At 40.1% G+C, this 17,914-nt stretch overlaps 1 protein-coding gene across 1 annotated transcript in view; it reads right to left on the bottom strand.

Annotated features, from left to right (window-relative positions):
* The window catches only part of UTP20 (UTP20, small subunit processome component), an 85,508-nt gene that overhangs the window by 49,728 nt on the left and 17,866 nt on the right, over window positions 1-17,914 (bottom strand). Inside the window, exons 13-23 of the mRNA XM_006084088.3 lie at window positions 17,113-17,268; window positions 16,890-16,978; window positions 15,289-15,394; window positions 13,290-13,440; window positions 12,398-12,460; window positions 10,899-11,057; window positions 9,597-9,673; window positions 8,848-8,927; window positions 8,366-8,609; window positions 3,806-3,988; window positions 809-899 (exon numbers count right to left, since the gene is read on the bottom strand). Of these exons, the coding sequence (XP_006084150.1) occupies window positions 809-899; window positions 3,806-3,988; window positions 8,366-8,609; window positions 8,848-8,927; window positions 9,597-9,673; window positions 10,899-11,057; window positions 12,398-12,460; window positions 13,290-13,440; window positions 15,289-15,394; window positions 16,890-16,978; window positions 17,113-17,268 (1,399 nt within the window). The remainder of the gene's footprint in view (window positions 1-808; window positions 900-3,805; window positions 3,989-8,365; window positions 8,610-8,847; window positions 8,928-9,596; window positions 9,674-10,898; window positions 11,058-12,397; window positions 12,461-13,289; window positions 13,441-15,288; window positions 15,395-16,889; window positions 16,979-17,112; window positions 17,269-17,914) is intronic.

A 17,914-nucleotide genomic window follows, 5' to 3' on the forward strand; every position in this document is an offset into this window, starting at 1 on the left:
TCTTGATAAAACCGTGAAGGTAACGGCTGTCAGTATAAGGCCAGGAGAGACCTGCTCTGAGGCCACTCTGATCATCCAGTTCAGATTCTGGCTTCCTGTGGTCACCTGAGACTTGAGCTCTGGCTTTACAAACGAATTAGATTCGAATTATGGGCAGATACGGATAAGTTCTGCTGAAATGCCAAAATGAAATGTTTCATCTAAAAAACATCCAAACGGAGAAAGAAAATTTTGTTTCCCAGATGGCTGAGAATGACATCCAATTCTTACTTGGCTTCTGACATTAAAATTTTTTCTTCAATCTTTCCTGGAATTTAGGGTCATATATTGTGGCTTTTAACAGACCATTCTGCCAACTACCTGCTTCCACTCAATATAACAGATCCTGAAATTCTAGCCCTCCATCAGCCTAACTTGACAAAAAGTGAAAAGTAGTCAACTGTTGTTGGCACAACCTGCACTCCCTTCTAAAAGCTACCTCCCATGATATAATTATGTTATTACAGCCCATCAATGTTTGGTTACTAAAAATGCTTTTAAAATCAACTAAATTAGTACTGTCTAAAACTGTTTCTCAAGATATAGAAAATGTCCGTTAGCTTAAAAATATATATATTTAAAAATATTATAAATATATATATACTATAAATATATATATTTTAAAATACTATAGAAGATATTATAAAAATATTAGAATGCAGACAGGGCTCTATTCAACAATTATTGAAAACCTAAAAGTTATTTTGGCAAAGAAAATGGAAAAGAATAGTTCACAAATAATTGCAGAGGCAAGACTTTATTTACCTACCTGAAGATAGAGCTCATATAATTTGGATTCCAGATACAAGGCCCGTGGATTCGAAAACTTAGAGAAAACTTGCAAATGAGCGATTAATTGCCTTAAAAGAGAGAGAGAAAGACAGGGTATTACAAAATTAAAGAACAGAGATTATTTTCTTTAGATGAAGTACTCACCAATTTTAGTTTCTCTGACAATTATTCCAAAAACCTTGTCTAGATCACAGTACCCACTTATATAATGAAACACCAATCAAGGTGCTGCGATGAAAGTATTTTGTAGATGTTAACATCTATAATAAACGAACTTTGATAAGAGATTACCCTCAATAATGTGATGGGCCTCATCCAATCAGTTGAAGGCCTTAACAAAAACGGGTATTTCCCAAAGAAGGAATTTTATTACAAGACTAGAACAGAAATCTTACCCTCCAGATTTCAGACTCAAGACTACAGCATCAAGTCCTGCCTGAGTTTCCAGCTTGTTATTCTGCCCTGAAAATTCTGGGCTTGCTGACTCCTGCAACCAGGTGAGCCAATTCCTTAAAACACATCTCTTTATCCATCCATCCATCCATACATACATACATAAGCATGCATGCATCTCCATTCCATTGGCTCAGTTTCTCTAAAGAGCCCTGACTGATGCAATGTCCATTGTAATTACTTATCACTGGGTGCTTGCAGTTTAACAAATAAACTTCTAAATGATCCTACTGACACATGCACTCTTCTCCCAACATTTATGAAGTATTTTTTATGTACCATTTAGCCTTAAAGAGCCAAAGGCAACAGGAGCTAATCTGCACATCCTCATTAAATACTTGCCAGTGAGGGGTGTGTTCCACGAAGGATTATTAACTTGGACTATGAATATACTGAGATGGCACCAAGAACATGATTTTCAATCATGGTGTATATCAGCAATTGCCTAGGTCTTGGCTACAGGGGACAGAAAAATTAAGACATGGACCTTATCCTGTAAGAGTTTTTGATTTTCATGGAAGATATATAAAAAATTAACTAATAATTCAAGGCAAGGGGTAGCCCCATGATGGAGGTATAAATGGTTGTTATGAAAGATTGAAGGAAGGTGAAATAACTTGTAGTTTAAGGGACCTGTGTGTTGAAACAGTTTCATTTGGCAGAAACAAGGCAGGGACACAGTAAAAAGAGGGAAGGTTCAGGTGAGAAAGAAAGAGGTTTGACTGGTAACTTATTCATTTGTTCACCAAACTAGTAGGACTAATATTTTGCTGGCTATTATGCTGAAGGACATAAAGAAGAAAACAGCAATGTGTCTTACAAAAAAGTGTTGGGAACAGACCATTCACAGCTGTGAGAAGGCAGAAGCAGAGAAGGAACTTTAGTTGTACGAAACTTGGCCTTGACCTTCCTTCTTCTGTCTTACTCTCCATTTCCATAAGCTGGCGAGACCTTCCCTGCCCTAGCTGCTGGCGAACTTTCGTCTTTCAGCTTCAAAGGTGCCTTATACTTTGTACAAGTCTTCTTCCTTTTATGGTAGAACTAGAGGCCCAGTGCACAAAATTCACACAGGGAGGGGGGGAGGTGTCCCTCAGCCCAGCCTGCACCCTCTCCAATCTGGGACTCCTCAGGGGATGTCCGACTGCTGGTTTAGGCCCGATCCCACTAAACCGGCAGTCGGACATCCCTCTCACAATCTGGGACTCCTGGCTTCCAACTGCTTGCCTGCTTGATTGCCCCTAACCACTTCTGCCTGCCAGCCTGATCACCCCCTAAACACACCCCTGCCAGCCTGATCGATGCCTAACTGCTCTCCTGCAGGCCCAATTGCCCTCAACTGCCCTCCCCTGCTGGCCCGATCACCCTCAACTGCCCTCCCCTGCTGGCCCGATCGCCCTCAACTGCCCTCCCCTGCCAGCCTGGTCGCCCCCAACTGCCCTCCCCTGCCGACCATCTTGTGGCTGCCATCTTTGACCACATGGGGGCGGCCATCCTGCGAGGGTGTGATGGTCAATTTGCATATTACCTATTTATTATACAGGATTAAGTCATTTTTTACTGTGCTCCCATAACTCCTTTAACACGTTAAGCCCCATGTCAGTCACTGGTGACTGATATTATACTTTCCATCTGGAAGACAAAACAGGCTGGGCGCTTAACTTGTTAAACATATTTCCTCTATAAAAATATTTCACTAGGCATTTGACCTTGCTTCCTGCAATGCAGAGGCTAAGTACTGTCCATACCTGCAGCTCAGCACTTAGCAAAAGGCACTCAATACAGTTGATGAATGGGCAAACTAGTAAATGGCTCATGGGAGAAATTCAACAAATAGATGTAGGCTGAGATCTAAAGTGTTAAAATAACACAATGGCACCAAATCCTGTGGGTCTCTGACACCGCAATTCAGATGATTTTCAAGTTGCTGGAGTAACTTCTACAAGCATGACCACTTCTTACTTTTCTAAGGTTTCTAACAATTTAGGTAAATGAGTTACCCAGAGAATAAGAGATAATATAACAGCATGAAGAAAAGGTAACCAGAAGGAGACAAGTCAAAAGGCAACGCAAAAGTGCTGACACGCTTATTTATAAGAGGACAGATGTTCCATTACTCGCTTCCCTAGCACACAAACACGATGCCCCGGCACTATGAAAAGGCAACAACACAGGTCAAAGACCATTTAACAGCTCTGGGCCCCAGCAATATCATGCATAGAAAAAGCTATCATTAAATGATTCCAACTCTAATACTCTGTGGCTAAACAAGAACGAAATAAAAAGCAAACAAACAACATGCATGGAAGATGACAGTTTCTTTGGGCTCTAAAAAATAAATTAATAAATAAATAAATTAATTAATTAAAAAATAAACCCAGGGAGATACAGCACTTATGTAAAATGTATATAGTTATCTGAGCAGGTGATCTCGTCCAAGGCTATTTCCCATCAAGGCCCTGAGACTTACACCCATTCCTCTGAGAACCGTGGGCGTGTGATGTAACAGCAATGTTGAACTTACTTGGTTGCAGCTCTTCTTGTCGTTTTCTTCTGTGAGGGTTCATCTTGGGGCACGTCCTCTTCCACCAACTCTTCATCGTCTCCAGCAGCAGGTTCTTCTGTTTCCTCCGCTGCCACTCCTTTGCTTTTTCTTCTCAGATCCTGGGTTGGAGCGACCTGCAGATCTGCTGGGTAATACTCATTGCTGCAGTGGAAAGAGTAACACAAGGCAGATGAAGCTGAAATGTCCTAATTCTGTTTGTGACAGACGTACATCCATAGTTCACAGAATCACATGTGGGAGAGACATCAGAGGCACTTAGTCAAGGCTCTTCTAAAACATTATTCTGTTGTAGTCCAACCCTTGGAAGGACCCTACTTCACAAGTCAATCACTAACTGCGGAAGACAGCCCATCGTTATACTGTTGAAGATATTTGAAATGTCTACTTCGGACCGAGCTGAAATCAGCCTCCCTGTCTCTGAAAACACAACCAGGACAGGCAGGAATCAGGGTGAATTACAGTAAATATAAGGGTGGGCAAAAGTAGGTTTATAGTTGTGAGTACACGAAACAGTTTATGCTTGTGCTATTATTTATTATTATATTATTTATTTGTATCACACCTATAAACCTATTTTTGCCAATTGCTGAATTGAAAGTACAGCATTAAGACCATGTTGGTCACTTTAAAACCAGATGCATTCTACTTTGTAGAGGGCTGTAACAAAATTCAGTCCTCTAGATATGGGGACTGATAAAACAGATGGAACTATCAACGGCATAGCTTTTGGGGGCAGTCACAGACTCAACTGAATGTCCAGGCAATAAAAACCAGTAGGTCTTTATGTCCGTCTCCTCTAAATTAAGCTTGTGCGGTTGGCATTCACATTTGTTCTTAATGAAATCCTTCCTTTAATTTTGGTCCATTGTTGCAGGTAACTAATATCTTGAAGGCTGTCGCTGTCATTCACTTCATTTGTTTTGTGTCACTTTAACTCATCCATCCAACAATTATTGTGTGTGTGTGTGTGTGTGTGTGTGTGTGTGTGTTTCTCTTTTGTGCATGGCTCTAAGCTACAGATGAAAGGGAAATGATCAGATATGAAAGTCAAAAATACATGGATACAATAGCATGTTTTAGGATATTACCGTACAACACACCTGGAGGAAACACCAGGTTAATACACTAAACTACAACTGAAGGGCTGAGATGCTACCATATCCAACTTTGTATTCTCACCTAGCAATATCTAGTAATTAATAAATTTTAAAAAAATGGATGAATAAATTAAATGAGTAAAGTTGCTCTGTCAGTTATAAAATGATTTAATAACATCCGAATTATACTCTCAACATTCAATTAACCACATGACATATCTTTAACCTTTATCGCATGCACAGCACACTCACTCATTTATTAAATTTAAGATAATTCACACAAAGCACTTACATAGCAAGTATTCATTAAGTGTCATTGTCACCTATTACAGGGATGTTTTTGCCAGTGTTAGTCATTTGTTCCTGATTCTTGATATGATTCTTCTCAGAGAATGTTTACAAGGGATTCACAAACTGGCTCTAATATCAAATTATTTGACACAGATTTAGAAAGGTAAATTTCTAGCCAAAAATGAAAACAAAAAGGCGATAAAAGATTTCATTGTCAGGATTAAAGGTGACATTTGGGTTTTCCATTAGTTTGGATCATCTATAAAAGTATTATTTATAGGTAATAGGTGTCAACTAGTCTTAATTTAAACATTTAAAAAAACTGTATATTTTTCATCTCTGTCTTCTTAACCTCAAAGATCCACTTCCTATTATAGGCTCCTTTCTCTATCCCCATCTCACAGCATCTTGTACTATTAGAGCAGTGATGGCGAACCTATGACACGCGTGTCAGAGGTGACACACGAACTCATTTTTTTGGTTGATTTTTCTTTGTTAAATGGCATTTAAATATATAAAATAAATATCAAAAATATAAATCTTTGTTTTACTATGGTTGCAAATATCAAAAAATTTCTATATGTGACATGACACCAGAGTTAAGTTAGGGTTTCTCAAAATGCTGACATGCCAAGCTCAAAAGGTTCGCCATCACTGTATTAGAGGAAGGTCTTTATTCTTAGGCTAAGGGGTAATCTATTTCTTTAATGAGGGAAAAACATAAATTAACATGGTAGGAAATTCATATCCTACTAACACCATTAATACAGCTTGCAAATGCAGAGCCCATTGCAATTCATGAATAACTAAAAAACATTATTTTATATGATCTTCAAAACAAGGCAAGAAAGTTAAATACCACTGTCCTCATTCTATAAATAAATTAAAGACTAAAGAGTTATGTGAAAAAGAGAAAATCATTACTCTTCTACCAGCCCATCTACTGACCTGCCCGCATCTTGCTTGTAACCTTTGCCAGATGAATTATTCATGGAAACCTTTTCACTTATGCAAGGGATCCAGTTCCTCTTACTATTCAAGGACATGGCTTTAGCAATTGTATCCCCTCCTGCATGTGAGTTTACTCCTCTCTTTTGGTCTTTCCCAGTAGCATTACATGCATACACGCTGCTTAAATCTTAAACAGCAACACAACAGCTCCCTCTCTGCTCCCCCATCTTCCACCTATATCTGCTTTTTTTTTTTTTTATAAGAACTGCTCATACTTGTTATTTCCATTTTTGTTTTCCATTCTCTCTTAAACCCATTTAAATCAGGCTTTCAGCCCTACCAGATTAACTCAAACAACTCATGTTAAGGTTCTTCCAAAGCCAAGAGTCAGTTCTTATTCTTCATCGGACTGATGTCTCAGACACTTTTGATTCCACTGATCACTCCTTTCTTGAAATCCTTTCTTCAAGGAATACTAAGGGGTCTTGGTTCTTCTTTTATCAGTCTTTCTTGGCCTCCTTTGCTGGTTCCTTATCTCCTAATCTCTAAATATTGCTGTCAGTCCTTGAAAATCTTTCTTTAGATTTACATGCCCACATGTGATTGAATTCCCTGCCCAAACAAACCCACCTATACACCGATGAGTCTCAAACTTATCTCTTCACCAAACCTTTCCCTTAAACTTTAAATTCCAAATTCAAGTACCTACTTGACCATCTCTATTTAGATGTCTATTCAGTATCCCAAACTAAAAATGAACTCCTGATCTTCCCCACAAATCTGCAAGCTTCTGCATTTCTCCCAATCTCAGTAAATGGTGACTCTCTTCTTCCAGTTGCTCAGGCCAAACCCTCAGAGACATCCTTGATTCCTCCCCTTCCTCCTTCCTACACTGGCCCTCAACCCTCCCCACCCCCATCCCCATTAGGACACATCTGATCTGTTGGCAAATCCCACAGGCTAATCTAGTTGCAATTATTGAAAATATCTTATTGAACTGAAATCCTTCAAAACATTCAGAGTTCAACTACCTCTCATTATCTGCACGACTGTAACACTGGTCAAGTCTCCCATCACCTTCTCTTCCTAACCCTCGACTCTCTCTACTCTCACTACTGGTATCCTAGTCTATTCTCAACATAGCAGCCAGAAAACTCCTTATAAAAACTGAAGTCATGTCATCCTTGTTTAAACCTTCCAATGTCTTCCCACTTCACTGACCATAAAAACCAAAGTCCTTACTATCACTTAAAGTTCCTACACAACTTGGTCTCCTGTTAACTTTTTGTCTTCATCTCCAACTACTTTCTCCTGGGATCACTGCTGTAGCCTCTCAGACTTCCTTGTTGTTCCTTGAACAAGCCTGACATGTTGTGGTTCACAGCCTGTTTAACTTAAACCTATAGCATTTTCCCATGTAATGAAATAGTGTTAGAAAACATACATGTACTGTGCTATACACATTCCTTATCTTTAGTTTTAAAGCAATCTCTCACACAGCTTATCTAGTCAAAATAGAACAATGCTTCAGAACGTTATTATTTTTTGAGAGTACATTCCTCAGCATCATGGGAAACATTCAAGAAGTTCAAAGCAGAGTAGCTGGGGTTGAGTTACTGAAAAATATTTTTAAGCTGCAGGCAGACAATAAAATAATGAACAAACAGGGCAAGAAATAACAAGCTCTTTGTGCACTAAACTAACTCAATATGGCCTTAAAAAAAAAAAAATTCTCATCAGAGTACATGCTCAGAGAGAGGAAATGAGAGGGAGGAAGAGAGAAACATTGATTGTCACTCTCCGAAAGAGCCCCGATCTGGGATCAAACCACAACCCGAGCATGTGCCCTGACCAGGAATTGAACCAGCAACCTTTTGGTGTACAGGATGATGCTCAACCAACTGTGCCACTCCGTCCGGTCTTGATAAGGCCTTTTTATTTTGTAACCTGGAATATTTTATTAACACCATTTGTGGGCTGGTTAAATTCATGTAAAGTTAAGTGGTGAACTAAACTAGGTTAGTTGTTAGAGCCAGTGCTTTATAGATGTGCCAATGATGTGCAAACATGACAGGCATAACAATAACTTGGCCAATTTGGGAGCTTAATACTTTGTACCTTCTCTTCTAGGTACTGAGGACACGCTACTAGGAACATACTCCAAGAAGAGAACACTTACTTGATGAATCTCAAGAAAAGCGGGGAAAGCTCCCTGGACCGTGGCTCTACCCTTTCTGGGAATTTTGCCAGAGCTCGCCACAGCAGGAATCGGAAATTGGTATGGTCCAGTCTTTCCTGACAGTTGGTTTTCAATGCTAACTGCTCAAGATAAAGCGCTCCGACATCTCCTTCTTGAGTCTGCTCCCAACTTTCATCTCCTATGAACTTCTCCTCATCTCTTACATCATTTTGCAGTTCTTTCTCTGAAAGGAAAAAAGTCATCAGAACCACCAGAGAAATGTCAGCATTTGTCCTTTGTGTCCCTCAGGTCAGGGCATTCCTTTCTCTAGCAATATAAGGAAACAATAAACCACATCCAAAGGTTATCAAAGATAACACACTCCTCATTTCTGCTTCCCAACTTCATGTATAATGAAGCAGTAAAAATGAAAGTTAAGCAACCACTTTTCTTCCCAGTTCCACCTGATGCTCTTTACATACCAGCATGGGTAGCTGCTTTTTCTAGATGTTCATAGTAGACGTTCCAAAATTTCTTATTTTCCATTTCATGTGCATGAGAGCTAAAGAAAAGAAGATCACAAGACAAAAGATGTGATAGGATCTTTATTCTGAGGTATCTCACGGGAAAAAGAGTGAAAGGAAAGGACATAACTAAAATGTATGGCTATAAATGACTTTTGTATTTTTCTATATTCTTCAAAATGCCTGCATGGACCACAGATCATTTTTATAGTCATAAAGTACTAAATAGTATTTTTAACAACCTAAGTGATACCCATAAGAAGACTATTTTTAAAGGCACAACAATGGGCATGGGGTATGAGGTATGGCCTATTAAGGGAAGGAGTGGCCTCTACTTAGAGAAAGTCTTTTTTTTTTTAATTAAGTTTGGCTCAATGATTATATGTAAATAAAATCATGCAATTATTATACAATTTTTTTACTGAAAAAATTCAACAATACAGCTGTATCATATAAAGTAAAAGGAGAAAGTCCTCTAAAGTTATTTCAATGTACAAAGAAATATACATATAACATTTGAACTGTTGAAAAACTTGGCATCCGAGAGAATAATTCATGTTTGTTTTTTCTTCACCTTATCCCACAAAGGATTTATGAGAGCGATAAATCCTTTCAATCATTTAAATCACACCTAGGAGTTTAATACTGGCTCCATCATTCTGCAGTAGTTAAAACGTGATAGCTTCATCCATTTAACCCATGCTTACCTTATGAGTTCAATAACAGGATCCCAAAGAGCACTGAAGTTAACATACAACATGCCTAATAAATAACGAAGCGGCACCTGCAATTACAGACTCATTTAGTAAGTGGGTAACGAACCACGATAAAACAGCACCGAGATGCAAATATCCCAACTCAGATATCCGAAGGTTTGCAAAGGAGCTCATGCTTTAGAAAAGTTGTAGGTACCAATCTGCAAGTCAGTGGCAATAATTTTCCAACTCTCCCCAAAATGTCACTTTTTATTTAACATAGAAGAATCACTAAAGCAAACCTAGTACTCAAACTCACTCCAGATGTTCATGCTGAAAGGAGATATTTAAATGCTCAGATCTGACTTACGATTGAATTCCCTCCTAACAAACACTGCCAGCTCCATCACTTCATTAGACGAAACTTGAACAGACATCAGTAAAGTACAGATGGTGAAGAACCCAAGAAGTCTGCTGGGAATGGCAGCTGTGGCTTCGCAAGCAGATGTCTGAGTTCTCAAAACTATGCCATTAAAGGAGTCCATTCAGAAGGTTTAGTTTTCTCAGTCACCTTTGGCAATGAGTGACAGTCATGACCAGAATCCCATATGCTAGGGAGGTATCATGTAGAATGGCAGTTCTAGTACTGGGGGTGGGTGCCTGTAGCTGTTTTAGCAGCAGAACATAACACAGGACACTAATATATAAATGAGAGCAGGAACAGACTGCTCTGATTGAAAGGGGAATGCCTCCACTTGGCTTCCCTCCCAAAGGGATACGTGATGTATCTGCAAGGGTCATGGACAGAAAATCCCAGATACAAAAGGTGCGAACAAGTCTGGAGAAGAAATCAGGCTTTAAACTTGACCCTGCATCCACTGTTGTCACTACCTTCCTTCACACAGGACACATCTTCAGAAGGGGGACAGGAAATTAGTTCCACTGTTGAAATGACTGACAGAGCCACCTAACTCAAAGCATCTAAGCAGTGGTTCTCAACCTTCCTAAGGCCGCGACCCTTTAATACAGTTCCTCATGTTGTGGTGACCCCCAACCATAAAATTATTTCGTTGCTACTTCATAACTGTAATTTTGCTACTGTTATGAATCGTAATGTAAATATCTGATATGCAGGATGTATTTTCATTGTTCGCGACCCACAGGTTGAGAACCGCTGATAAGGGAACTGAGGATTTATCCAGTTACAAAAACTTTTTTGGGGTGACTACTTGGTATGTTTCTCTTTTCAAAAGACAGCCCAACAGATCTAAAAGCATAAGTAGAATATTTTTTCTAAAAGGTGGTGTTTTATACCTCCTGTAACGGCCCATCAGGGACTGCGGTCTGCACCACATCATGCCTTAGCTTCCTCAAGTGGAGGAGCTTCTCTCTGTAATCGTTCACAGTCGCGGGGACGAGTTCTGCCTGGCGCAGCACAGCAAAGGCGGACTGCCGCTCCGAGAGCCCGTCATCCTGAGCAGCCGGGAAAACAGGGAGGCATGTCAACTGTGATTTTCCAAAAGAGCATTAAATGTGACCAAAGGTCTAAAAAGTAAAAACTGGGATGTTAATGTTTTAAGTTAAATAAGCAACACTTTCGGGGAGTGAGGTAAATGATTTGTTTTTCCTCACACCATTTACTCTCTACTAGATAATTTAGGTTTAGTATCTAACACAGAAATGATAAGGAGAAGAGGAAAGTAATTCTCAAAATGACTCAAACTGATTGGTAACATTTGTTTAAAAAAAAAGTATATGTATTTTCACTAAATAATTCTCTCTAGTAGAAGTAATTTCTACCTCAAGAAGTAATAATTTTCATTATGGAAATATTTAGCTATACAAAACTATCTGTGTAAGGCTGCTCCCTGCAATATTACTGGATATCCCGAAAAACTGTGAGCAACTCACCGAACCATTCACCAACAGGGAATTGGTTAAATAGGATATTTTAAACTGTGGGCTGCTATTCAAACCTCAAAAGAAATGAGGTAGGATGAGAGGCACTGATATGGAAAACCTTCATGACACCATTAGTTTAAATTGTGGGTGTGTATACAAAAGTCTGAAACAATATGCACCAATTAACTGTGGAGTTTCAGTGGTAGCCTTGTTGGCTCAGCGGGAATAAGGATTACAGAAAAATTTCAATTTTTTTTTGCCAGAACCGGTTTGGCTCAGTGGATAGAGCGTCGGCCTGCGGACTGAAAGGTCCCGGGTTCGATTCCGGTCAAGGGCATGTACCTGGGTTGCGGGCACATCCCCAGTAGGGGGTGTGCAGGAGGCAGCTGATCGATGTTTCTCTCTCTTCGATCAATTAACTGTGGAGTTTCAGTGGTAGCCTTGTTGGCTCAGCGGGAATAAGGATTACAAAAAAATTTCAATTTTTGATAGATATTTACATAGTGTTTGAATTTCCTATGAAATCACAATCCTCTATCATAAAGCCTAATATGCCAAGTGTCAAAGGTTCATTCGATATTCGACTAGTCGCCATGATGCCACTGACCACCAGGGGGCAGATGCTCTGACTGGGTAGGTTAGCTTGCTGCTGGGGTCCGGCCAATCGGGACTGGGCGAGAAAGGCTGGACACACCCTGGAGCCCTCCTGCAGTCCCTCCTGGGGCCCTGATAGTGCACCGGTGGGGTCCCTCAGCCTGGCCTGCACCCTCTCGCAATCCGGGACCCGTCAGGGATGTCTGCGTTAGTGAGTTTTATCTCTGAATCTGTGCACCAGGCCTCTCGTTTGGGAAATAAAAATATATATCAAGTTACATTTTTAAAAAGTTATCCAAATCGAACAGTTAAAATACCTCCATTAGTTCCGGAAGTCGAACCTCAAAGTGGTTTAGGATCCTTATTGTCAAAAGCCGAATCTAGAAAAAGTAAAAGGCATGTTTCAAAGTCCAAAGTTTAAACATAAGAACAGGGGTCCTCAAACTACAGCCCGCGGGCCACATGCAAATACAAATATTGTATTTGTTCCCTTTTTGTTTTTTTACTTCAAAATAAGATATGTGCAGTGTGCACAGGAATTTGTTCATAGTTTTTTTTTAAACTATAGTTCGGCCCTCCAACGGTCTGAGGGACAGTGAACTGGCCCCCTGTTTAAAAAGTTTGAGGACCCCTGCATAAGAATAAACTATTTAATAGTGAGAGCTAAATTTTATAGAATTATGAAAAATATACCACTTGTCAGCATAATATAAGTTTATTCTATCTCTTCTTTCCTGTTCAACACCAACACACACCTTATTCAAATGGAGCACTTAATGACCAGACTAGATGGGAAGGGAAGGTGGCACATAAAACCATGTTGTTTCTTTGAACTGTGACACTACAGGCATTTCCGTAATTAATGCAATGAATCTTATTAAGTTTACAATTCCATTGACATTAGTGAGTTTTATCTCTAAATAATGTATTCAGGTATTTCTATACACCTCAATGAGCAGCGGAATCACCCAGAGGGCTTTAAAGCACCCACTGGATCAGAGCTGGGGTGGGGGGATCCAGAATTTACATTTTTATTAAGCTCCCCAATTAGAACTGCTGCAAACAGTTTGTAGGTCAGTGTTCAGGAATCACTGCTTTAAACAGAAATTACCCCACAGCAGCACTTTCTGACTAAGGAGCTGTGACAAACACTGGCAATACATACAAACAAAAAATGAGAGATGGGAACACACCCCATGACAATGTTACCTTGGATATACCAGTTGAAATGTTTGCTTGTAACTTGGGAAATAATTCCATTAAAGCTTCTTCAGAAAGTGGCCCTTTGCAGCCACATAAGGATAATCTCTGATAATAGAGATCAGCCAACAGCAACACAGATGGCTCCAAAGGAAACATTCTGCAACAAGACGTTTATTAGACCCAAACTGGCCCGTATACCCCAGAGCATTCAGACTATAACAGAAACCATGGAAAATTATCACTGGTGAGGGAAATGTAGAAAAGAACAGGTAAAAGTTTTACGTGGACATTAGCATCACTTTAGAGATGAATCTGAGGCTAGTGACAGTGAATGACGTGCTCAAAGACACATAGCTAGTTGGAGACAGAGGTGGGATTATGCTGTCTTTGCAATCTATATAGTTGTCAGTAACAATGACACTGAGCTAATGAGGAAGCAGGACAGAGGAGGGGTCCAGCACACAGACTTTGGGGTGGGGCAGCCAATCATCCATCAACATATAACCCTGGACAAGCCGCTTAACCTCTACGTGCCGCCCTCCTTTAACAAATATTTACTGAGTGTCTATTATGGGCTAGGGGCTTTTCTAGACACTGGATATAGCAGTACACAATAGGCTAAGTCCCTATCCTCCTGGAGCTTGTATTCCAATAGGGGAAGGTAGCGGTAAACAAATGAACTGTCAGTATGAGAGCAATGAGTGTGGTGGAGAAAAGTCAATCAGGGGAAGGAGGCTAGACTGAGAGCCTGGGTTGTGGGGGTGGGGGGAGAGGGCGAGGGATGAGGAGGAGTGCTATTTGATATGGGGCGTGTAAATGGCAAATGAAAAGAGATCCTAACTGGTTTCTTTATTCCCCTTCAGTCTCTTCTCAGTACAGCAGCCAGGATGATTAGGCCTAAGTCATCCCCCTGCCCCAAATCCTTCTCTGTCTCCTTTCAGAGTACAAGTCAAGGCCCTACAAAGGCCAAAGGTCATACACTGCCTGCCACCCCCACCTGTATGTCCTCTTGTGCTACTATCCATGCCTTGCTCTGCTCAGCCACAACAGTTCCTTGCTGCTCAAGCCAGTACACTCTCCCCACCTCCTGCCATGGGTACACAAATCGCCCCAGGTCTGGAAGAGTGCTCGAGAGCCCTGACATCCTCGTGGCTTACTCCCACGCCACTTCCGGGCTTCTGCTCAGATGTCTCCTTCTTGGTGAGGCCTTCGCTATTTAAAACTGCTGTTGTCCCCAACCTCCAGACTCCCCCTGTCGTCTGCCTCTGCTTTAATTTTCTCACCACCACCTAACATGCTAGTTATTTTACTTACTTATTTTGTTTACTGTCTCTTTTTGTTAGCATGTTAGTTCCCTGAAGGCAGGAAATTTAGTGATTCTTTCACTATGTCTTCCAGTACCCAGAATAGGGGGCTGGTGCATGAGAAAAGGCGAATGAATATTCATGAGTAAATCTGTTTTTAAAAAGCATGGGAATAAAATGTTCTGGACTCCAGAAACAGAAACAAACTAGTTTACCAGGTTTCCAGAAGGCCTTTGTTTAAAAAGGAGGCTAAATCCATCCAGTAATGAATGGCTTATGGCCCGGTGCTTCTACCCAAACCAGAGCTGGCTGGTATATAGTATAAAGACCACAGGAAAGTTTTCTGAGATGCTGATTGCGTCAAGGTGAGAAAACATTAAAGGAGCAGGAATGTGTGTGTAGGAATCACTCAACAAGTTACAAAAGGTCAACATTGTGCGATGTTATGGTTGGGAGTAATCAGCATGAAATACCCTTTACTAATTCTACATTAATTCACACACAGCAAAACACCCCTTTACCAAGATGAACCTGCATATAAAGACTCTCAAGAATTGTATTTATTTTAGTTGGAGGATTTAAATCAATTATGAATCTCCAATGTGAATACAGCTCAGATATAAAATGTCCAAGATTTCACAAACACAGAAGCTTTTGTAGTTTACTTGTTATTAAGGTAAATGGAGAATGTGTTTACTCACAATACTAAATTCTTCACACGTTCCACGGGAACCAAATGAAGAAGCTCAGAAGATTCTTCCAAACTCAGCAGAGTATTTACAGCTTGACAAAGAACAAACAAGTTTCCTAAACACAGAAAAACAGGAGAAGCCACAGTACTTATTTCTTTGATACAGTAACTACCAGACATCTCATTTATCTGACACTTGCTATTTATACAAAATTAAGTCAAATGTGAGCCTTCTAACGAATAATCCGTCAAATGTCAGAATTTAACAGAAAGGAACTAAAAGAGAAGGCTCCAAGTTATATGTAACTTTAGAGAAAAATATATTCAGAATTGGAGAATAAAAATGTATATTCCATTAACTGAGATGAGGACGAAATTCAATGGTTCCACTGACTGGCATTATCAAAATTAGAACTTAGGAGGAGAGCAGACTTGGACTTTTCAAAAGCTAAGACTATCTTTGTATAAAGCTCATGTAGATTTTATGTCTCCAATTTATAAGGAGTTACATATCCAATGACTACTATCCATAACCACTTAATTAATATTAATTATACATTCATTTAATCCTTGACAAGATGTTGGCAAGCTATGGCCAGCAAGTCAAATCTTGTAGGTAGTGTGTTTTTATATGGCTGGCAAGATAAGAATAATTATTTACATTTTTAAAGTTGTTGTATTTTTTGTTTTGTTTTTTAACAAAAGCCAAACAAATAGAATATACCACAAATCTGAATGCAGTCCACAAAACCTAACGTATTTACTAACTAGTCCTCACATAAACATTTTACCAAGCCCTACTCTAGACCTGAGAACAGTGCTGCCCAACAGAACTTCCTGCAATGGTAGGAATGTTCTTACTTGGGACAAGAAGCCGCCACAGTCCAATATGGTAGCCAGTTGTCATGTGTGACCGAGCACTGGAAGTGTGGGGAGCTACCTTATTCTCCAATATGTCTGCTTAGTTTCTAACACAGAATATAGCACATTAATAGTTGAATGAATAAATGACAACTGTTAGAAAAAAAATACTGTGCTAGAATAAAACAAAATCCCTCTGCTGTTCTCCGGCTAGTGAGGGGAGACATACAAGTACACCACAGGGAATGGTGTTTTGGGCAGGGTGGCCACATTCCACCTGGAAGAGCTATGAGGGCCTTTCTAGAGGTGTTGTGCTTGAGCTGAGTTTTGAAAGTTAAGTGAGAATTCACTAAATGGCAAAGACCTAGAGAGAACTCCAGGAAGGAGGGCATGTCCAAGGGCAGCCAGAGAGTTGGAAAAGGAAGTGCGTTCCTAGGATCAGCAAATGCCTGGAGCAGAAGGTGTATACCAGGGGCAGCTTGGGCCTGGAAGACAAGGAACAAGACGTAGGCTGGGGAGAGGGGGGGATCTTATTACCTTGACCTTTAGATTCAGCTTATGTTTAAACTGCCCTGATCTGGTCACCAGGTTAAGAAGTACAAGTGCAACACCTCCTGCTTGCCCTCCTTTTTCCGTATTTACCACATGAGAGGTTATGCCAGAACACAATGGAGCACTATTCTCTGGCATTCTGTGACTTTATAAATGACTCAGGGTGTGTCGGAAAGAAAGACAGGAATTGCTACTGACCTTTCCCAAAGCTCCCTCTGTCAACCGTCATGAAGAGTGACTCTATGCAGCATGTGACTAGTGGTATCACCTTCTCTTTCTCAAGGGGTCTATCCAAGAAATGGGAAGAAAAAGGGAAAAGTTCACACTGGCTTTTTCATGAAACAGCTGGGAATGGCTAATAAAGGTTTTAATCAGCATGCTAAGTATGTCGTTCAAAATAAAACATGGTGTATTTTCTCACCTAATATGAGGTAACACGACAAGGGCTGCCCAAGAACATGAGAGGAAAGTAGTATCGTTATTTGGGGGTAACTGAATTATAGATAGAAGATGGTCCAATACTGGGATCTGTTCCTTTCCTCCCTTGGATCTGGTCTTCCTCAGCCTTACATAGGATCTGAAAGAAGAAGAGATAAACAGGAATGTAATCGCTCTTGCCTTAAGAAGCTGGAAATAGAATTGGGCTCCTTTCCATGTGTGGAGCCTTTGGGGAGAGGAGGGAACTGGTGGTGATGGGTGAATATACACAACAAACAAATGTGTATCACTTATTGATTTTAGCGAAAGGCTTTTCAACCAAACTGGTTCTATTTTCTTCTATTTTCCATTTTAATTTGCTTCATAACTTAAAGGAAGCCTTTTCCAGTTTTAAGTATTATTTCTGAATTTTGTGCTGATGCACATATTTTTAAGAACTGGAGAGGTAAGTTTATTGGAATAAACTGACTTCCACCATCCTCTTTCCTTTTTGGTATGTTTACTACAGTTGCCCTCTCTACCCCAACTTACTTGCAGTTTCACTAGAAAAGTCCATAAATAAACAATTCATACATTTTAAATAGGGTTCTGTTCCCAGGAGTGTGATGGAGTCCCGCACTATCCCGCCCCACCCGGGTGTGACTCATCCCTTCGTCCAGCTTCTCCACACTGCTACCTGCCCGTTAGTCTCTATCAGGTATCGTCATGCTTGTGTTTGGTGACCCTTATTTTACTTAATAATGGCCCCAAAACACAAGGATAGTGATGCTAGCAACTCTGATATG

This window comes from Myotis lucifugus, unplaced genomic scaffold (genome assembly GCF_000147115.1).
Source record: "Myotis lucifugus unplaced genomic scaffold, Myoluc2.0 scaffold_10, whole genome shotgun sequence".
Classification (NCBI taxonomy): Eukaryota; Metazoa; Chordata; class Mammalia; order Chiroptera; family Vespertilionidae; genus Myotis; species Myotis lucifugus.